Source organism: Calonectris borealis, chromosome 10 (genome assembly GCF_964195595.1).
Source record: "Calonectris borealis chromosome 10, bCalBor7.hap1.2, whole genome shotgun sequence".
Taxonomy (NCBI): domain Eukaryota; kingdom Metazoa; phylum Chordata; class Aves; order Procellariiformes; family Procellariidae; genus Calonectris; species Calonectris borealis.
The window spans coordinates 15,151,457-15,174,851 of NC_134321.1; the positions used below are offsets into that span (position 1 = coordinate 15,151,457).

General features: G+C 35.8%; 1 protein-coding gene across 1 annotated transcript in view; it reads left to right on the forward strand.

Annotated features, from left to right (window-relative positions):
* Positions 1-23,395, forward strand: part of ERC2 (ELKS/RAB6-interacting/CAST family member 2) — a 526,287-nt gene that overhangs the window by 174,103 nt on the left and 328,789 nt on the right. The window contains exon 8 of the mRNA XM_075159071.1: positions 5,465-5,632. Coding sequence (XP_075015172.1) covers positions 5,465-5,632 — 168 coding nt within the window. The remainder of the gene's footprint in view (positions 1-5,464; positions 5,633-23,395) is intronic.

Consider the following 23,395-nt stretch of genomic DNA (forward strand, 5'->3'; position numbering starts at 1 on the left):
CTGTGGAACTCAAATTCTAGCTAGAACAGGAGGGCATTTGCTGACCTATGGTTCCCATTTTCATGGGAAAGGGCTGGGAAATAAGACAATGTAACCTCCTAAGTATGATATTGGATTTGTTGTGGCTTGGAGGTTACATCATGGACTGTTATGGAAGTGTCAGAATTTCTGACAGAGAACGTGTGGTGTAAGCCTGTCTTTTATCTCTCTATGTTAGCAACGTGGCTCTGCAGCAGCCAGAACCACTTGCCTGCCAGAGAGGGAGGAGTGGGGGTAGGAGGCACTGGGACTGGACGGGAGGATCTGCCACTTAAGGCTGTGGTTGGACGTGCATACTCTTTCCTTCCCAACGCTTGCACTGTCCTTGTGTGAAGTAGGGTTGCTGGGATCGAGATTCTTTGGCTGTTTCAAATCTTTTAGAACATTTTTCTCAGTGCAATTGAAGCTGCACTTCAGTCATGCTTTAAAGCTTTTATTTGAAGCTATCAAGGCTAGAAATGAATTCTTAAATGAAAACCAAGATAGTCTTACGTTAAGAGCAATCTCTTGTGGGAACTGGGGTTCTAGGCAGAAGTTATACCACTTACATCTAAATATATTCAGATCTTAAGTCCATGTGCAACTTATTATAGAAGAATGCAATTCACCTCAAACACACGAGTGTTCATTAATAAATGTTAAAAAGTTACCACAGAGCTGAAAGAATTGATCTAAGGTGTCAACTATTTACATGAAGGCATGTGGAGTAATCTATTTATGACATTAACAAGAAAACAATCTGTTTCTTTATTTAGAGTCAGTCCAGACAACTCTGAAATACTAGGTGCCTGGTGCTCTATGGCACAGTCGAGATTATAACCCTTGTGCTAACTTAAAGGTTTTCATGTGGCCTGAACACTAACCAGTGAAAGGAAAGATGGAGATTGTGGCTTTGCTGCAGAGTTCCATGTGTGTTTCTTTTTGGTGTGAAAAAAACCCACCATGCACCTTCTCTCGTCCCTCCAGGTTGAATTTGTGTCTTTGTTTAGGGAATAGAAATAACGTATTAGTCGTGTTATGAGCTGGCAAGTGGAGAAAGAAATGCAGAAAAGTTCAGTCATGTGGTGCTCTTTAATCAACAGCTGTGTGAGGGCAGGATTGGGGTCTGAGAAACTGGAGTGGACAGGGCTCTGCTCCCCTTTCCCACACAGGTTGTCACTCACAGACTTGGACTTCAGCGCCATCTACTCAACCTCTCAACCCTCCTTCTTGTGCTCCCAAGTTTTAATGCCTAAAATACCCATTCCCGAGTTGAATCTAGTGAGCCATGATGACAAGGTGTGTGGGAAGAAATTTGTGAAGAAGAGTGAGAATTGTCTGCTCAGCTCTTAGGGTGGGGACTGGATGGGTAGAGAAGAAAAAACTATTGACTCAGAAACTGCCTGCTTCAGCCAAACAGAACAGAACTGTATCAGCACGTGTAAGTTACTGTGTTGTCCCAGTCACTATGGAATGGTATCAGTGCTTTATTTATCAGTGGGTATAATCACCTCCAATTCCCTTTGACTTCAAGCATTAAGCTTCTGCCTACTGGCAGTTGGAAAATGAGACTTGCAGCACCTGACTGAAGAGAACCCCTTTTAGAGCTCCCGCTGTAATGTTATGACGAGCTTCTCGGCTGCAGCTTAAAGGCCCAACAGAGATTTTTGTGATTTGACTTAAGGGATTGCTTTCAGACATGAAGCAAATAAGTGACTAAGTATAAAGAAGATGTGGTAATGAGTTTCAGATGAGGTCTTTTATGTTTATTAAAAGAGGTCTGAAAGTTTGCTGCTACTACTATTTCTTGTTTTCTAACTTAAAAAGTTATCTTTGAATCTCATACTGCACACTGCTTACAAGCTGCAAGATCCTATTACTGTAATATTGTAAAAAGAAGTCTTAAAAATAAAATAAATCCAGTAGAATATAAATCTTTTTTCCAGTGTATAGAAAAGCAATGAGCCATTTTAAGAGCAGGAAGAACATGCATTTCGAGATCCAATAGATCATCTAAATTGGTCCCAAACCAAGTTTTAAAATGGCATTGCAAAGACTTTTGCTTTGAATAAATTTAGCATTACAAAACTTGGAGTATAAATAAAAATAAATTAGATTTGCTGATTGTTTTGTACTTTACTAATATTCTGATTAACTAGGGAAAAAAGCGCTTAATATATATGACCCTTTCTGACTATTCCAACTGCAGAACTTAAAAATGCTAAACTATCATTTATGCCCTTTCAGTTACTTCCATCTAGCTTTTTATTATGAATAAACTTTGTGAATTTCTAGGTAATGTAAACTTTAAATCCTTGTTCTTTATTTTCTGCCATTTGCATGTTTGAAATTTGGATTAGTGAATCTAAAATTTCTCCCTTGCTTGACATCCTGCAGCTCCCTTGTAGGTGGAGGTTTTTCTAGATTGCCACATCATATATTTTCAGTCCAAACCTGGTCTTCTCAATGGTGTACCTTGCAGCCAAAACAAGCCTGTGTGGGTCCACTTAATATGAACACCTCATGGTTTCAGAGCTGCAGAAGAAAAGAGTATCAGAAAAATGGCCTTTATTCAGGGAAACCTGTCTTTGTAATAACAAATGATTGCACTCTCTTTATCTTAGTTCTCTACTTTGCATGAAATTGTAATGTCAAATTATAATTTCATACCTTCAAAGCTTGCAAAGGTTCTCCATGCCCATGCTTCCACTTTTGTGTGCCTTCTGTGCTACAGAGAGTCTTTCTCTGGGTGGAGCGGAAGGGCAAATGTAGAAATAGGTCTATAGCAGTATTTTTAGTATCTCCTCTCCTGGACTCCAAGTTTCGATGTGTTAATCAGCCTTCTGGAAAATGGAAATATTTCACTAAGAATAAACTCCTCGATTTTTGTACCCTAGACTTGAATTTGGGAGTTTGAGACTGCACAGGGAATGCAGAATTGAATCCGTAATGCTTAACGCTAACAGTGGATTGGTTTTGTTGATCTCTTATGATGTTTAAAAGTGCTGACAAAATTTCATGGATATACTATATTTTCTTGTATTATTTTATCTACAAATTAGCCTTCAATAATATGAGGCTCACATTAAAAAAAAAAAGTGTCTCTTGGTCTTTAAAAACTTGATATATGATGAAATCTGTTTTTTACCCCAAAATATCCCCACTCAGTACTCCATGCTCTGTTGTTTGTGAGCTGCTCGGTGATTCATTTGTAACTGCATTTCTGAACCAGAATGTGGAAAGATGTATGATTTAGTGGAAGTGCTCACTGAAGGGATCAATGCATGTAAGGTGCAGCTCTTGCAGTATTGATGGTTAAACCCAAACATATTCTGTTGCTTTAATAAACAGAGATGTCTACTATTTTATTACAAAAATACCTTTTATTACAAAGGTATTAAGAGTAGAATTTATGTGATGGATAATTCTTTCTTTGGTGTTAGTGAATTAAGTTCCGCCCCCCCAGCATATTTTAGGATAGACAAAGAAATTGGTAAATATTTTAAACTAGAGATACATTTCAATTCAGTTTAATTTCTGGTTTTTTTCCCTTTACAATTTTTCTTCATTTGTTTATTCAACTTAGCCCACCCTTCCATACGCTTTTTTAAACGTTCTTGTAGGAATAATGCTACTTGCTTTTTCCATTTCAGTGAAATGTATACTTTTTCATTTTGCTAATTATCAAGGTCAGCAAAGATTACATGCATCATATTTTGAACCCCCTACTTTCTACAGTCAGTATCTTTAAGACCACTTAAGTTTTTGCTTTATTCCATTCCATTATTATATTTTAATTTAAGGAAGCTGTTTAGAGACAAGATCTCTTACTCTGAATACCTTTTTGAAAGCTCTTGAGAGCCAATAGTCTGAATAGTGTATTAGAAGTTCTCCAAGATCGTATCAGTGAGCATCCTGACAGTGACTGCTTCCTCTCCTCTTCACAGCGTGAAGAGTAACACCTTTTCCATTTGGAATCATATCTTACCTTGTGGTAACTACTCTAGGCAGTGCTTATGTAGAAAGGTATTACTAAAAAAGGTACTAGGAATTTGAAGCTGTGAAGTAGGATTGTTAAATCTACTTGAAAAAAGTTGCTTTCCTGTCTAGCTCTTTGTTTCTTTCCCTACTTTGACATTGCTTGTGTGTTTCCACCTGGATCCATATGTATACGCCTACTGTGGCCATGTCTGCCTTTTCACATTGTGCATACTTTCCTGTTTCTTGATTATACTCCCCAAAGAGCCAGTTCCCTCCTTCTCCATTTCCGTGAACACGTACCCTGTCATTTAGATTTTCCTTTTTCTCGCCACTTTGTTCCTTGCTTCACCAAATGTTTTTCTCTTTTTTTGGTGGTAATATTTATGCTGCTGTCCTTGAAGGTGGCTGCTGCTTCTCTCCCTCCCCCACCCCCCGCCCCCGACACCTCTTGAAAATGGAAGAGAGTCAGCTATTTTTCCTCCTTAGTTCCAAATGCTTTTAAGAGTACCCAAGCTTTTAATTGCAATTAGCAGTAGAGCTGCTTATAGAAACAACTGTATACAAATAGTAACCAGTGTCAAGTGATCTATGGACTTTTTCCAGACCACCAGCAAGTATTTGCCTGACCATAATTTGAGAACTGTTTGAATTGTGTTAAGGGAACAATAAAATTGCGTGCTTGAGCATTTATACAGCAAGAAACAAGAAAATCAAGGCTACATACACCTTCTGGCCCGTTAGAATGCTTTTGTTTTTTTTTTTCTTTCCTTTTTTTTTGCATTTTTGTTAGGGTTTCTAAAAGAAAAAAGCAGTTATGTAATGCAGAGCAATTTGGTGAGGTTCTTTATTAAGCTGTTTCTGCTTAGGAAAATCCTTGGAATATCCCTTATTTTGGTTGACAGGGATTTGTGCTTACTACAGAAAAGTACAGTAAGGCCCATTTGTTAAGAGATTTATGCAGTACACACTGGAGAAAAGTGAAGAACTTTATCATTTCCCTATTTGATGTGTCTTTGTTAAATAATTCTAGATGTTTCTAGATTACTGATCTGTGCCCAAACCTGTGTAGTGACTGTAGTATCTGATTGCCCACTTCATGGTTTTAATGGGCAAATAAATACAGGATACAGGACACTATTTTCAATGAGTTATATATTTAATAAGTCAAGGTGATTAGTTTTTTTTTGAGTCCCTTATGCGTATGTCAAGTTAGGACTGTTTTAATGCTATTTCATGTTTTGACTACTGTGCATTTCTATTCATGCTTTGGTGCAAAAAGTGCTTTCATTTTTTATTACATTTTAACAGGTAAAACAATCTTAGTCCAAGATAAAGTTGGAAAATCTACATAGAAAAGAAATAAAACATTTCTTAAGTAACAAAAAAAAAGGGAATTAGAAAAATTAAATAAAATATGCTAGTGATCTTTACTAAAACCTAAATATGTTTGATTTATTTACTGTAGGTTGATGCCTTGCGGTTACGATTGGAAGAAAAAGAAACCTTTCTCAATAAAAAAACAAAACAACTTCAAGACCTCACAGAAGAGAAAGGAACCCTGGCTGGAGAGATTCGAGATATGAAAGACATGTTGGAAGTAAAAGAAAGAAAAATTAATGTTCTTCAAAAAAAGGTAAGGTAGCTGATGAAAGGATATGTTGTAAAACTTTTGAGGCACATTTAAAGGAAATATATTTATTTCTTATAGCATATTACTTTTAATATATTAAAAAAATGCAAGGAGTAAGTCTGTAATAGTCAAGTAGTTCTCTAATATAAAATGTGTCACTGTTTTCCATGCGATCATTTCTATAGTATTATATCTTAATTATACTGTATCACAAAAATATTAAGTGCTGCAGTTTCCACAAAATTATTGGACTTAAATGAAAGTCCTAAAAATTCTGACTAAACTTCTTATTCTTCAACATGAGGGATTCCGTTACCCTTACTAACACTGATTACTACTCTTTCCAAATAATGTGAATAAAATATGTGGGACTGCTAAAACATTAGGACACTGCTTTTTTTCTTTAAAGACTTTTTTTTGGGGGGAGGAGGGGAGTGGGGAAGGAACCTAAATTAAGTCAATTATCTGCTTTTCCTGTGAGCTAAAGACATTAAGAAGGGAGGCTCTCTCTGAACAACCTTATTAGTTGTATTTCTAATTTTCCACAAATTTAACTAACTGCATTTACTTTCTCTGGGAAGTTGGATTTAATCATTATAGTTTCCACTTGGGGGGGTGGCGAGGGAATTTCCTGGAAAGGCAGCTCTGCAAGGGTTCTGCATACAGTATAGAGTGTTTATTTACCGTATACTTTTTCTCACACTCACAAAAATATTTATGCTAGCAGGTATGTTCTGTGTGTGTTGTGTGTATCACTCTTTATCGTATATAGATGCATTTGTGAACATGCAGATAAATGGAGAGAAAATTCCTGGCATCCACTACATTTTACTTTGCTTTACTTCTCCCCTCTATTTATAGCCACTCAAAGAATGTCTACTCCTTACTCTCTATTATTATGTAGGTAGTTCATGTTACTGTGGTTTTCCTCCAGGATTCATATAGGGTTCAAATGGTCTAGCTGTGCTTCTGTCTGCAATTGGTTAAATACAGTCTTTAAAAGGCCAAGTCCTTATTTTCCAGAAACTGAGAAGACTGCTTTTTCAGGCCCAGGAAATAAGGCCTATCAAAACTGGAATATAAGTACTCGCCCACTTTTAATCTTATTTCTGAATATTTGCCTTGTTAGCAATGCTGATGATGTAAAGATAGCAAACTTCAAGCCTTTTATCCTGTGCTGAATACTAATGAGTTTTGGACATCTTATGGTTTGTATTCTAAAAAACCCCAAACAAACCAACAATTTACAGTTGGTCTTGTATTTAGATCTTGAGGAAATAGATCAGTAGGGGGAATGTGGATTCAGTAATCAAAATTGTGTGATGAATATAACTTCTCACAGAGCTGTCAGCACTGTCTGTCTTGGCTATGTGCTCAGAAATATGCAAAATAGTGTGTTTTTCTGGTTTTAATACATCATGGCTATTTTATTAGGGCTTGCAGGTGGTCTTGCCTCTTTTGCATCTGCTTCTTAATAAAAATAATCACTCTCAAACTGCACTATCTCTCTTCACTAAATCATAGAGTAAACACGTTATAGCCTCGTAAGCTCTAGTATACAATGTGATAAATAAATCCTGCTAACTACTAGGTGCAAAATCAGAGTTAGTACTAAATTGATTCTTTAAAACTGGAAGTAGCACCTTAATTTTTTTTGAGGTTTTTATTCTGGTAAATATGCTTCATCAGGGAGCTTCTGAAGTTCAGTTTTTCTGCTATGGGCTAAATACTGGGTTTACTTAGAGAAGAATGGATTATGATGATTACTTAAAATAAATAAAAGAGAAAAATAGTTCATTTATATCACGTAGAAGTTATGTGTAGATTTGCTTCTCTGAAGCATTTTTAATAACCACATTATCTTACTATGTAGATGTTAGCATTTTTTTACTTGTGCCTCACTTCCAATATGTTTGGAAATAAATTCACTCACAGATAATTTAACTAGAAGAAAATTTTATTGAAATATCATCCTGCTCTACTCACCCCTGTTATTTAAATAAATCTAGAGTATGATATTATAAAGGATGCTTTCACTATTTACTTTTCATGTGTCTCGTGTACAATTCTGAAGTAGAAAATTCTATATGTCACCAATGGAAATCCAGGCTTTCAAATTCATCTAGAAAAAACCCAATAATCTATTTGTCTAGTTAACCTAAGTGTTCAACTTCATTTTGGCAGTGCTTATTAGATCATGACTTCTCATGGTTAGCTTTCTTGAGCATCCCAGCATCCTTGGCAGCCGATGCAATCTCATCTGGGGACCACAATACTTGCATGTAGAAGGGAAGATGTTTAATGTCTGTCTACTTTTTTTCAAGAAGCTTTCCTGGCATTAGTGCCTTTCTGTTCTAGATAATTTTATCCTCACTACATGGAGTTATGTGTCCTAGGGCATTCATACCTATAGACTCTTTATGTTCTGTCAAAGCAAAGGGAACACAGCTCCTTTTTGACCATAGGCAGATTGTTCATTCAGTTATGTGTTATTTCAGATACATGTTGGACTATGTATAGTAGTAATTCCTAGTGCTGTAGTATTCTTATTGTAATATTTTTGAATAGTCGCTTTTCAAGGATTTTCAGATAGTCTAGTAGTGGATGCTCTGCTTTAAGAAAAAGATTGTCAGATGTACCTCTTCCAGTTTTGACAACGTATCTTTCCAATAGCAACCATATATGAGAATAAATTTTGATGGAAAAGTATTTAATATATGTCGAGTGCAGTAATTTCATGCTTTACTTGAATCTAATTATGCTTTTATCATTTATTCCTTGCTGGATTGCATGTGCCTCTTGCATTCCTCCAGTTTTCGCTTGTCTTCTCCTTCTGACCTTTTGGCCACTTCTTCTGCTATTGTTTTCACTTCAAGTGGTGGCAGCCAGACATTTATGTGCTGAACATTTAGAAATTAATTTGTTCTCATCGTGCACATATATGTGGAGAATTCAGTGGGTGGAAAGCAACATGGACTGTTTCATGGGACACTTAGGAGGTGAAACAGTTACTGGGCCCTCAAGTGATTGTCCTGCCTTTACATACCTTCTTTCAGGACATTGCTGTGGTTGCCTTCTTACTCTCATGAAAACCCTTCTGAAAGTGAAGGAATTACTTCTAGTTCTTCTTTCTAAGTTCTCTCTAGACATTAGATTCTTCTGACTGTAATATTATAATGCTTGTCTCCATTTTCTTTTTTCTGTGCAGGGCCAAATTTTATATCTCTGCATTTTTATTTACTTTTAATATGAGGACTTGTGAATAACCGGTTATTTTAGTGCCTTCATTTGTTGATGCAAGATAGATGACTACATCTCTCTCCACTCAGCCTGAAGTGCTTAACTCAGCCTAAAATAATATTTGTTTTAATGGCTGTATTCAAGTAATTGAAGAAGGAAGAATTTGTATATAGTGCTTAAAAATATTTGTCAGTAATAACCTGAAACTGAGCAGGAAGTAATATGTAACTTGGAAAGATGCAATTTCTAATTCTATATTCTTTCTCTCGTGTACATTACTTTTACCTGCCATGTTGGAAAATACAAAGGAGACTGAACCAAAACCAGAAAAGCTCACTTTCAAAGTTGGAGTTGTTTCTTCTTTCTTGGGTAGCTCTTGTATTTGGAGGACAGGACAGGTTCAGTTGAGGGCCTCCTACCAAGGTGTAGAAGAAACAAAACAGCTGTGGTGAGTCCCACGGGATGCCATAGGAACACACATAAGGCAACATGTTGCAGAAAAAAGTAATGGGCTAGATAATAAGCTAATGATGCATTGTCCTTGCATGCAGTGGTTTTGGTGTAACTTTTGACGAAATTGAAAAACCGCTACACTATTCAGTATAATTTGCAGGCTTAAGGGAGGCCCAGCACTGGAACAGCATGCGTTTAGAGGATTTGGATCAAGGTAGATTGGCATGGAGTAATAATAAACTTATGTCAATGTCAGAGGTGCAATATTACTTAATATTTCTTTCTTTTGGAATCTTTGGCACCACTGTTCCATTTTAGTGCCAGTAAAGTTGGGTATGCTGTTTTAATAGCCTTGTTTAACCTGGCAAAGCTAGTCTTACACCTCATATCTGTCAGTTTAGCATGCAGAGGGGCAGACCTCAGAAATCTTTATGTATTTCTTACCAGAAAGTGCAAGTTCTATGAATATGGCCGAGTGGTAGGCTGAAGGGCAGAAGCGTTGAACTTGATGATGATTCTTTCATGTCCTTTTTTGCTCTCAAATTTTCTTTTTCATACAGTGGCTATACCTGGTGTGTGTCTTCCTCTAGGAATCTGTAGATATTTTAAAAAGCAATTATATACTCTGAAGTATGAGTCTCGGTGTTGAAAACAGTAGCTGTTGAGACAAGAACAGCGTGGAGGATGTAGACCTGGACTGTATTAGGACAACAGCTTGTGGAAATTTTTTTGTGGGGACTATTATAAAAGAAAACCATGTAAAGGAGATTAATATAATATTCTACTTTGACTTGCAACATAACTTTTCATGTAAAATGTTACAGTTTCCATCTTTAATAGTTTAAGCTTTGTGATTGATGAAGTGCTACATGACTGAGGGCCCTAACCTACCAGCTAATTAGCATTTGTAGGAAATGTCATAAAGTCTTAGCTCTCATGTAATAATTGGAATCTGTACGTGGAGTGGCTGGGTTGTGCACACTAGGTGATATTGTCCAGTTTGTGTTAAATTAAAATGTGTTGTACAATTAATTGTATGCATTACTGTTAGCTGTCTTCTAAAAAAGAGGAAATTTACATACGGTCAAATTAGGAGTATACTAGTGTAAACAGATGAGTCCTACTCCTGTGCATGGAAATTTGCATCAGTATTATTGCTTGATGCAGGAATTCTGGCTGGGAACACCATTGAAATTGAAACTTCTGAATCCAGAATGGTCCAGGAAGACCTAAGAGACCAATTTGTTTCGTTTGATCTTAACAAGTAGAAAGTGCAAGCACATTGCTGATAGAAGATGCCTTTGATTTTTTTTTTTTCCCCCCAGGGTTTAATCAGTTGGGAGCACGTTTTCATAATCCCATAAAGGGGTCATGAGTGCATGATGAAGGACATTATTATTAACTTTGTCAAATTCTATTAGAACACTCTAAATAGACTGTTATGTGAACTGGGGTTTTGCAATTACCAAATCAGAGTTCTATTGTATTTCTGGAGTGAGACAACAAATTCTGAACTAATTAGACCAATGTTCTGACTGCAGATTACCAGTGTTGTTAAAAAAAAAATTAGGGGGTCATTCTGGTATAACGTGAAAGTTTTGATGTTTCAAAGTTGCTATGGTGACTGTTGACTTTTGTATTACGTTAAGAAATGTTTCTTCTAGTAATATGTGCCCACTTTAAGGATACAGTGTTCAGTGCACTGAATATTAGAAAATTGTACTTTGTTGGCTGCTCTCGCTTGCAGCTTTGCCAAATCATGTTATGTTATTCAGATAAGGCAGTCTGAAAGTGAGATTGAACTAAATATAGCCAATTGTTCATCTAGGGTGGTAGTGTTATTGATCCCAATACATCATTGTCAAAAAAATGGATCCTCAATGATGCTGCACAATAAAATACAGCCTTGGGACCCTTAAACTTTGCATGTGGTACACATTGAGGCTATCTGAATAAATACAGAAAAAACTCAAGCCAAACCGGTGCAGCTGTTTGGATGCTCTCAGCCTGTACACTGAGACACTGAGAAAATGTCATTAAGATCAGAGGCAGTGATCATCTTCACTTTCCTTTAGCTTCTTTAATTTCCCATTCTTTGTAACACACTACACTTCTAAGTTTTTACAGGTTATAAAAGGTCACTGGAAATATGTGACTTAATATAGGTTCACTTAGTGAAGCCAACCTGAATGATCATCCAGCCTAAAACCATAGCTATGAGTTTAGGTAAGTCCTTGCACCTTGAAATCCATGATCATTATAAGTCTGTGATTGACTCTACTGTCTTTTCCAATGAATTTGCTACCCACTGAAGCTAGAAGCCCAGCATTTTGTTGTTCCCCCCCACTCCTGATGACCTGCTTGCTACTGCTGCTTTTGTTCAAGTCTACACTTCAGAAGGAGAATAGTTGGATTACACACTTCTGCTTATTGACCTATTTGAAAGTAAGAACTCATAGGAGAAAATCACTGAATTCCTCAAATGAAGTTTCATGAGATTACAAAATCTAAAAACTGTTTTATCTAATGCCAGTTCTGTAAAAGTGGTAATTTTTGAATATCAGGTATATTGTAAATCATGGACCCTCAAGTAAGTGAAGAAATATTGACTGCACCTGGTCTTGGTGTTAAAGTTGTTTGGAGATCTGCTCATAATAATCATGTCTAAGCAGGCATCTAAGCTGCCTCTTTATCAATGGCAGCTGACAAATTAATGAAATGGCTGGAGATGTTTGGTACCAGGTGTTTGGAAGAATTCAGAAGTGTCGCTAGATTTCAGTATAAGTAGCTGAAACTGCAAGCATGTCTTAGTTTAAGTAATTATTCCCCCAATATGAGGGGGAAGCATCTATTCTTTGGGATGGCCTTCACTTGTCAGAAAATACTACAAGAGGCAACGTGTATGCAGTTTTTCAAGAAACAGGGTCAAACTGCAGTTGGTCAAAATAGTCTAGTTTATGTACCAGTAATATACATCTCTGAACAGGTAACAAAGGAACCTGTTTGTCTGCATGTTTGAAAATCCTAATTGTATTTTAAAATCCTAAAAGTTAAAAATAATAATTTGGTTGCCTTTGTATGCCACCTGTGGAAAACTGAGCATTTTGGATGTATCATTTAATTCATTTGGGAGCTAGGATTTTTGGTGAAAGTGAAAAAAGTACTAATTATTTGAAGAAATAGGCTGAAACAAGAAATAAGTGCTTTGAAGAGATGCTGTCATATATTTGTTTGTGTAGTTTTTAGCCCAGTAGTATAATACTATTACTACATACGTTATTAACTTTGTAAATGTAATTATATATACAGAAAGGAGGCAATCAGTTGTAAGATCTAAAATATGATGTAGTACAATATATAAATGAGAGTTAAAAAAAGATCACTTTTTGGGAAATAGTAAATGTGTATGTGTAGATCACATGTATTTAGAATTTTAAAGATTAATCCTTAAGTGTAAATAGTGTAAGTTATTCTAGATCAAGTTATGCTAGCTAGTTTTGAGAGGATTCTTCACACACAGCTCAAATGAAGAGTATTGAAGTTCAAGACTCAGGTTATATGTAACATACAGAAGTGCTCTTAAAAACAGTATACCATTTGCGAAGTAGGACTGAGCTTAATGAGATACTTACATAAGGGTTTCATACTGCTAGTGTGACACCAGTGCTATTGGCGAGGAAGGAAACTGCCATTCTGCTCTGAAATATCAATACTAATTAACAAAGTTATCTTTAAATAAGATCCTAAGTTTTATTCATGCCGAGAAAACAGCTAACTCGCATGCTGGGAATTTTAAGCTGTGTGAAGAGTAATATTTTCTTTTCAATAGAGCTGGAGGAAATTTCTTTTGAAGTGTGAAAGAGCTAAATTATGTATAGTGTGGCTGGGCAAAAAGAAAGTAGAAGTTGTCATGTCTGGGAGTGCAGAAGAACACAAAGGAGTTATTTAGGGAAATGGATGACTACTTACATATCCAAAAAAGAATGAGGGAAAATCAGAATTGCCCAAGAGAAGAAATATATTTTTCTGTGAAATAGTCTTCCAAGAAATGTAATAGAAATCTGCTGATTGAATTAAAAATGGTACGGGAGAGTGTTATAAATGTAATTGAGAATAATTTTACATTAGAGAGGTATCCTGCTGTCATGACTTTTTTTTTAATTTTCAGCTGCTGACTGAGAGGAAAGTGTGTGTTCATGTGATGCACTGCTCTTGGAACTGCATCTTTGAGTGGCAGCCTGACTATTTCCTAACTGTCTCAACATGACAGATTCAGCTGGTTTTATACCTGCCAGACAGGTTTACCACTGAATCCTTGACTCATTTAAATGACACAAAATCAGATCCTTCAAAAAGTAGCTCATGGAACAAAGTTTTGCACAAACCAAAAGGCTTGTATGTCTTATTTACATGCTGATCTTTTTCTTGAAAGCTCTTTCAAGCTTCATGCTCCAGGTGACTGATTTGTGGTAGGGAAGAAGGATGTTGGGTGGCTTCTCACCTTTTCTGACTGACGTAGACGTTGAAAAGGGGGATTCACAGGAACGTGCTGCAGCTGCCTCTCTGAATCAGCAGCCATTTCTCTGTGTATGTTGTAACTGAATATTGGAAGTACTCTCTGCCAGGCTCCAAAATTTAGACCCGCTGGATTAGATTACCATTTTAGACATATTCTGCAGTAGAATAAATACATGTATGTTAAAAGCATAGCTCTAGCTTCAGAATATATAAGGTGGCAAGCTGGGAATATGTTGCCAAGTAATACTTTAACTAAAGCAACAGTTGTTTTATTCTGTGTATCATATTTTGTTACACGGCGTAACTGTGGTTACACCAATATTGGTAGAGATGTTTAACTCATATCATTTTCCTTTGGGATACATAAGTTGTCACCTTCAACATAACCCTTTGTGAAGCTGGGAACTGTGCATCCTGTCAGGCTAGTATATTTGGAGATGTTCTATATATATTTCTTACTCTTAGGTGCCTAGTGGGAGCAACTGTTGATGCTACTAGTTTGGGGAGATTTTTGTTAATGCTAGGAGTATTTCAAAGCTGTAATTACTTCCTGCTCAGGTAAAGTGAGGATGTTATTTACAAAAATGAGCAAACAAAATATTTGGATATTATTTATTTGTTTTCACTTGAACTAATGCACCATTCATACTGGAATTTGGTGTATTAAAACTAAGTCTCAGACACAGTTCAAAGTTTACTAACATTGCCTATATGCAAAGTATAATGATAAATTTTGAATCTAAATAAATGGTCTGTATGATTCTGTATCATGGTTATAGTACACTGTTTCAAACGTGTTGCTACCAGGTTTTTATTAATGATCCTTATTCCTTTTTAGCATATTTTAGCTAGAAAATTGCAAATCATAGTTTTATGAAATGCTTCCCAGGAAAATAGCTTCATCAGCTTGTTAATTATATGCAGTAAAATCCATGAGAAGACAATTTCAAATCTTGAGTGATTCAGAAATGGTACATTTTATGTATGATTTTGAGCCTATTTTGACTGAGAGATTAATGTTTTTGTCAGTCTGATGCATGAAATACTTAGCAATGTAGTGACTGAATAACTTGTTAATGTGATAAAGCATCCTGACCTTATCCTGAAATAAGAAAGTAGATCCCACTGCCCTTGTTCATCTCTTTGCTAGAATAGGCATTTACAGTTGATCCGCAACTTGACCTAATATATATCCAAGTTTGTTATATCTGGAAATAAAAAGAAACGTTTCCTAATAAATGTAAAAAGTAGACTTATACATTAGCAGTTGGTTTTTACCAATTTGGTAGTATATTAAATTTCTACTCTTTTATTGGCATAGAATCAAACACCTTAAATTATGCATTGCTACAGCTCCTTGATGTTGGCAGTCATGCTTTCCTGGTGGTATTCCATTGCTGTCCGTCTGACTGAGCAGTCTGTGACTAGAGACTCTAATACCTTAGTAAATTGGATATTTTATCACTTTTGGGAAAAGCATCACCCCTCACCTTTGAGTGGAGCTCTTATTGGCTTTATGAAAGCATGAAGTTCAAAGACTTAAGAATACACATGCAGATAAGTTTAATGGTAACAATAAATGAGAATTGTTATCTTCATACTTCTCCCTTCACGTTATTGTTACCAGATGTAGCCAGAGCTAGTGGTGCCAATTTGGTCAGATTGCTTTGATAATTTTCTTGTTGCCAAGTAGTATGTATTTCTTGGTGGTAGAATCAGCAGTGGTGTATTTGAATATGAGTAGAATAAATCCAACTTTAGAAAGGAATCTGAATCTAATTCACTTCCTTCTAGCACACCTGACTTTAATTTTTAACGCCTAGCCAGGCACAGTGCTAAGATCAAAGTGAAATAAAGAGAATGGAGTAAAGCAGTTCTTGGAAAGTAAAAAGAAAAATGGCATAACATTGCATAATCTGTTATATATGAAAGAAATATTTGGCCTATTTACCATGCACTTATGAATAAATCTGCAGTAAATTTACTAAAGATAATTATGCCAGTGTAAACTCTTATTTATCTGGGAGAAAAATCAGGCCCACTGTATTTATTGCCTAAGAGATGCCTTAATTTGACAGCAGAAATCTCCAGTCATGTCCCCAGACAGGCACGAAGTCCTTTATTGTTCTGTGTTTAACCCCATGCCAAAGTAACTGTACGCCATGGGAACTTCCATACGTTGCTCTCTGTAGTGACTACTGCTGATTTTGAGCGAGAGTGAGAAGCTGCTAAAGGTCCATGTGAATTTGTAAACTATTCATCTTAAAGCAGCTGCTTGTTGATAGACAGGACTGAGAGTATGTAAAAGCACATATTAAATTTGAGTGAAATAGCTGCTGTGACCTATCCCAAAATCTTAATCTATGGTTAAGGCTGGATTTTTGTTGTGGCTGTCATGGGAGCCATAAATAGCTTGATTTGAATGTTTATTTAAAAAAAAAAATCCATGACTTTTGAGAGTTTCAGATTTTTTGCATGTCAGGAGGTGGTTGTGAGAGTAAGCAGCTGATCAAATGTGAAGAACTTCAAAGTATAGAATCTAGACTACATAGGAAGGTAATAGAAAACAGGGGTTTGCTAATTTAGTTGCAAAAGAGATCATCCCTATGAACTATCCATGGGAGCTAGACTTGTAAGTTGTGTTAGATTTACAAAACATGACTTCTTGCATGACATTTTACACGTTCAGCAATTTTTACTGTTAGCACTCTTTAATTGTTACTAATTTTTGTATACTGTCATTTGAGGAAATGTAATATAGTTCAGCCTCTGCCTTGAAATGCATGAAGTGCAACACCTTTCATGAGTGCCTATAAATCATTCCAACTTTGTGGAGGGGGAAGAAGAGCCACCTCATAGACAGCTAAGTGCAGGCGGGGCAGCAAAATGAACCAATTCATACCATCATCCTTGTGAATTGCCTCCCCTTGGCAAGGCAGGAGCATTTCTCTTTCTTTGGGCATATTATAATGCTGACAGCAGTATTTAATGCTGACAAATGTGTCTTGTTCTTATGGAGAACTGTGCTGCAGTTCATGCTGCAGAACATATTTCTCAGTAAGGACTAAATCTGGGTTTTTTTGGGGAAGGGATCTGGGGCGGGGGAAGGATGGGCAGTGCTGCAGTCACTGGTTATCACTGTGCCTTAAGTGTTCTGCTGCAAAACCTGTTAAAAAACCCAAAACCACAAAAAGGCATAGGAACAGAACAGGAAGATTTGCTTGTTTTAGCTGAAGTTTTAATATACTTTTTGCAGAACACCTGATTAACACTCATAGACTACGTGATTGACTTTCTGTACTAATGCTAAAATAAGAATTCTCTGAGTAGAGCAGTAGAAAATAATCTCTATATATGCTTAGTTCTGGAATAAGCTCTTCCCTGTGTCTGACAGTTTTTTAGCATTGAGCAGGCCATCATTCAATCATTTACAAAGTCCAGACTGTTAGTAGTATCTATCATCTTCTGAATGGGAGACACTGAAAATGGAAGTGTTGTCAGACTATTGTAGTGTCATTGTTAAGAAATGCTCAAGTTTCTTTTTTAAAGAATTTTACAGCATGTTCTTGTGGAGAAAGCCTGACAAAAATTAAGTTTGTAATAATTCTAATGCTTGCAGAACTACAGAAATAAGGTAGTCAATCTGTGTAATATTTTTTGATATAGCCATCGTCTCTAAAGGACTTCCAAGTGTTCTTATCTGAAAACTCCTAACTCAGCACTCTTCTGAAGGTTTTATCTAGTGTCTGTCAAACCCCACTATGGAGAGGAGCACATGTTTCAGGCAGTAACAGAAGTGAACATGGAGCTACAACGGCTTAACGCTATGGGAGAGACAACTGCATGTGACAGTTGCTGAGACTACTCACCATCCTATATAATTCTTTAAGATAAACTTGTAAATATCTGGCATAAAAAGCAAAGAAATATACATCAGAGAAAAAATATTACAAGTGTGTTATCAATTTTAGTATAGTATGAGGTGAGTGTCACTGACATTTCAATAGCAGATGACCTCCAAATGCATCTTCAGGATATTACAATGACTTTTCCTGTAATTACCAAAGGGACAATAAGCGTTCTTCATGGATCCTTTCATCAAGGCTTTTACAATAAATGAAAAAAAATGAAGAAAGCCAAATGAATAAGGATGGCTACATTGATTAATAAACCTCAGGCATCAATGAAAAACTGGGTTGGGGAAAAAAGTATTTCTGTGTCATAGATCTACTCTATGATAATTTTCCTTTTTTTTTTTATAGTTGCTGATATTAGAATGAGGCTAAGTTATACATACAAACCTGCTGGTTTTTGGGAGGAGATACATGATAATGGAAATTCAATGAAAGATTAAAAAAAAAAGAAAGGACATTTTTTTCATACCAAAAGCAAACTATCTTAAACACAGACCTACTTCAGATTACTTCTACTTCCCATTCAGACATTTATATGAAAGCATTGCTGTGTTACCTTTTCTGCTATAGAAAATCTGAACTGTTCAGCAGATGTTGATTAAAGACATCCAAGTTGCTGCGTTTAACATTTCAGTTTAAGTTTAGTGGTGCTTTGATAGTTTATATGTAGAAAGGCTGTGTCTGGCCTGCAGTAACTAATGGTGAAACTTAATATGTGCATTGTCTTTAGTACAGCTCTAGTGCAAATATTAAATTACGTCTCATAGTAACAAGAATCTTGGTTCACTGATGAACAACATTTTGAACACGTCAACTCTTAATTGATAGAAATCTATGCACGTTGACCATATGTTAATTTAGAATGATTAAGAAAAGACATCTTTAAAAGAAGGGGACAGGGAGATATGTTATCCTTCTGCAAAGCTTTTCTTTCATGTAAAGTCATTACACTGTCCCTTATATATGAATATAGATGCCCTCTGTAACCAGGGAGCTAAAAGGAAACTTTCCAATATAAAGGGTATTATTATTTCTAATTAATTCCTGCTTAACTGTTTAAGCTTTGCTGCTATGTTTTTTTTCCTACTTTTTACCACTGACACTTAAGGAAACTCATAGTACCATGTGAAACTGGATTCTCTATTACAAGCTCTTGAATGCAATTTCTAAGGGCAGGGTGCTCTTCTAGTACAAATCAACATAGCTGTATTGAATTCATATAGCCATCCTTTATTTATAGTAGCTAGGGGCAGACCTGTTATTTTTACTTTCATTGTAAAAATTTTTGGTATTATAGATTTCCGCCCCCACCCCCCCCCTTTAAAATTATTTTCCATTTTTAGGGCTTCCCTCCTCCCTCTTCAACCTGTCTTCCCCCTTATTCCTTACTCTGAGAGTAAGGAAGTGAAAAGTTTAATATTTTTCCTCTGTTGATGAAGTATTATATTATTTAGAATATTTTACAGGAAAACTGGGAAATAAGAGAATATTGGAAATCTGAAATAATTTCGTAAGACTGTAGGAAGAGGTATGTATTTAAGGATTAAAGATGACAGAGCAGTTTTAAAGCACTGTACTTACACTTTTTTTCCCTTCAGGTGTGAAATGTCTGTGATTTGCAAGTTCTATACAATCAATTTGTCATTTAGAATTAAGAGCAGTACACTTATCTGAAAGTCTCTGAATTAAAGAAAGAATACTGAGAATTCTCTATGTTCTGGAACAATCAAATAAAGTTTACATTAACTCTCAAGTGAATCACCTGTCTGTACTTTTGAAGTACTTATACCAAATATGTTTAATATCATCATACAGTTTTATGTAAAGGGCATGTTATGAAACTATTAATATAAGGAGATATATATTTATGTTTAAAATGTTATTTATGGCCAGTCTTCTAACAAAATTAGTTGTAGCATGCTACAGTAAATGTTAGACATTTGCTACACTCATAATTGTTACACTGTCCTGTAGAACAGTGTGGTGTTTAAATGTGCATTTATTTTGCTTTTGTTTAGACTCTTGTATCTTTTGTAGCTTTCCATTGGAATCAAAACTATAGGAGTTGCTTAAATGAGGGATGTATTGAGTTTGAAATTCAAACCTTACAAAGCGTGTTAAATATCTCTTTAAACTTTCCAGGAAAGGAAATAAAGGTATTCTTTTCTTTCACTCAAGCTGGTGATTTAAATGGTAACCCTAAGCCATCAATAGGAATATATAGTGATGTTAGTAAAAACAAAACAGATATTCTGAAAGTATTACAAAGCATATGTACATAAATTAAAAGTATATGAAAAATAGGCAAGAAAAACTGGGAGATTATAGATTATGATAGAGTTTAAATTTGGTGTTAATTCTTTAACTGGATTGTCCACAGAGATGTATATGATATCTCAATGGAGCAGTGACTTTCTAGGCTAGAAATATTTTATTATAAACCATAGTTCTGGAGTGAATATGGAAAGAATGAAGATAAGAGAGCAAGAATAAAAGTAAAAAAAATCCTTCGGGTAATAAAAAAAATTCCCAGCATTGATTGAAGATTGAAGTTGATTGAAGAAGTATGAAAAAGGATAAATGGACAACTACAAAGTTAAGATGAGGGGAACTTGGAGTGAGAAGGCAAATTTTTATCTGAGATATGGCCTTCTTCAATATTTTCATTTAGAAAATAATCTTCAGTGTTTCAATTAGGAAAAAAAAAGTTTAAATGCAGATGTGGGGAAATAAATGATGACTAGCCTGAAAAACAAATTTGGAGTCTTAATGCCAGGGAAGGGAGCAATTACTATCAATTTAGAAGAGTATTTGCAATGGGATGTGGTAGTAAAAATTGCCAATATTTCTGTCTGCAGAAATAGTGGGTAGCAGAACAAAAGATGATACCCTCTCTCTAGATGGCCTTTGTGTCATCCCACCTGAAAAACCATGCTTGATTTCAGACATCTAATTGTCAAAACAATGATGTAAATGTGAAAGTGTTAGACCTGACAGGGACAGGTATCTGGCTAAAACTAATAGAGCTTAGTTTTTTATTCTAATATTCTGAACTTATAAATATCACAAAAGAGGAGAAATTATTTTGGACAGTGTAAAACTTAGAAAATGAGTAGCATGAAATCGGGTTGACAAGGAGATCTGTTAAGTGATTGGATAGCCTTCATATGGGAAAGGAAATTAAATTACCATAGGTTTTTCAATGCTAGGTGTAACATAGGCCACAGTCCTGAAAAGGATCTTAGAGTATCATAGTGCGTTCCACTGCCCACAAGCAGGATTTGAAGGAGATTCTTACAGTGAATGAAAACATTGCATTTTCTCTAGGGATTAAGCCAGGCTTCCAGCTTCCCTATACCACAACCTGCTCAACCCAACCTGCTCAACATTTTCACTTTGAAATGAAGTACAGTTTGTAAGGTTTCTGCCTGTTATTCAGAACTCTAGATGATGGCTCTTTTCTGTAATTAAAAAGAAATCTTTTTTCTGGATGTCTGTCTGTTTTTCTTTCTTAATAATTTTCCTAAGTATGTAACATCATAACTCAGGATAAGTTATGGTAAATCATTCCTTCTGTTATTTTTCTAAGCTCTTTTTAGTCTTTTAGTGATGGAGATTGTTTCTGTGTTACTGCCTTGTTTTCACTGATGAATGCTTCTCATGCATTTATCAGGGCTATATTGCTCTTTAATAACTACATTGACTTTAATAACAGATCGTAAAGTGAAATAATTTTCTTTAAAATGAGGTAATATGCTTTTTAGCTTCTTTCTTGTGATACTTTGAATACCAAAACCTAAATCTGCTTTCAGAGCAGATTGGTCATCTATTTTAAAGCTTATGTTATTCTTCTATTTCTATATATGTATTTCCCTTTATATATTTGTGTATTTTAAAATAATGCACACAACATGCACATCTGTGTTGGTTTTTGTTTTGTTTTGGTTTTGTGTTTTTTTTTTTTCTTTTTCTTCTTGTGCTACTTCCCATTCATGTTATCCAGCATATTGATATCTCTGTTCATTGCTCTGGAAGACTTCCCATACTACTGTCTAACTGGCTCTTGCTCTCTTTCTGGAGCTCTTGAGGTGCCTATTCTTACTCGTATCTCCTTTGTAGCTTCCCTTTTCAGTATTCTCTGTTGCCCAACACTTGTCTATACAACTTATCTGCTGCCTCTCTCTTCCCACTGTCTGTTAACTTTTTTATGAGACCTGCTATAATTTTTTAATCTGGGCAGAGGCCCCCAAGGCTTCCCAATTGATACAGACATTATAGGAATTACAAGATACAAACTAAAAGGTGTGTATCTGTTCATCTTAAATGATTTGTATTAAGAGTATAAGTATGCCAAAGCAGCTTTTTTCTACATGTGAGTTTACATTAGAGTATGTTAGGGTGTATGTACTTCTCTGGCTTGCATACTACATAGTGTAACGGTTTTTCATGCAAAATCTTCTTAAAAAATTCTTTTGTAAGTGAACATATCCTATTTTATATGCACCTACACCAAATAATACAAAACTGGCCATGAGTAACAAATTGTCAGATGTCTTCAAATATCTGAAATGTAGGATTGAGCAGAAAGGTGTGATTTTCATAGTTAGCTTGGAGAAGTAATACAGGTCATGTTTCTCAGGTGCTCTCAATGTGCAATTGGGCTAGACATCAAAAAAAGTTCAGCAATCAGTCATTACCCTGTAACACGTAAAATGTTGTGAGATGTAGGAATTCATACCCAACCAACTCAGCTTGAAAATCTGGCCCTGAATATATACAGACAGTTGTTATAAGAAGCATTAGCTTGTTAAAAATGAATGTCCACCTCTTTGTGTGTCATAACTGGAATTATGTGTTAGTCCATTTTGTATTATTATATTTACTATCTGGAAAATACCTATTGCATTTTGAATTATATCACAATAAATACATAGAGAGAGCAAAAACTTTTCAATGGATGTCTGACAAGACTGTGAGTCCTGCTTAGAAGAGTCCAAGAGTCAAGCTGTTTTGTTCTGAGAATTTATTGGTCCCCGACGAGAAGGAGACAGAGACTGAGTATTTCCAGATATACCAGTGGATATTATCAGGCCAGGCTTCTTTTGGCTAGCTTCCTGGTGAAGGTTAATTTTAGCATTAAGTTCCAGCTCTTTCTCAGCTGGAGTCTGGCAACAGAAGCCAAGCTTTCAGTCCAGGAGCTCCTTTCTGTGCGACAGCCTTCTCCTCTCTTGGCTCAGTTTGCCCACTGACCTGCTTTTATAGCCCTGTAAAAGTATCAGCTGACTTGAGGGCAGATCCTTCCCTAAGCAGCCGTAGGGGAGTTTTCTTCTCTCTGTATGAAAACTCAGCACACGTCTTCTTTCTTAATGCTCGTTGATTCCTCTGTATCCTTCCTGTTACCTGTACATTTGAATCCTGTATTATGGAATGAATCTAGAATCTCACAGTAAGTAAAAATGGGTGAAATATTTCCTGCAATGATTGCACAATAAAACAAACATGTTTGGTTTGGAAGAAGAAGAAGAAAAGATATTTATCACTTCTGATCCCCAATTTTAGTTGCATTTACTTCTATTTATTGATGCAATAGGATGCTCTCAGTTTCTACATGTACATGAGATAGTAGGCTGATGTTTCCAAT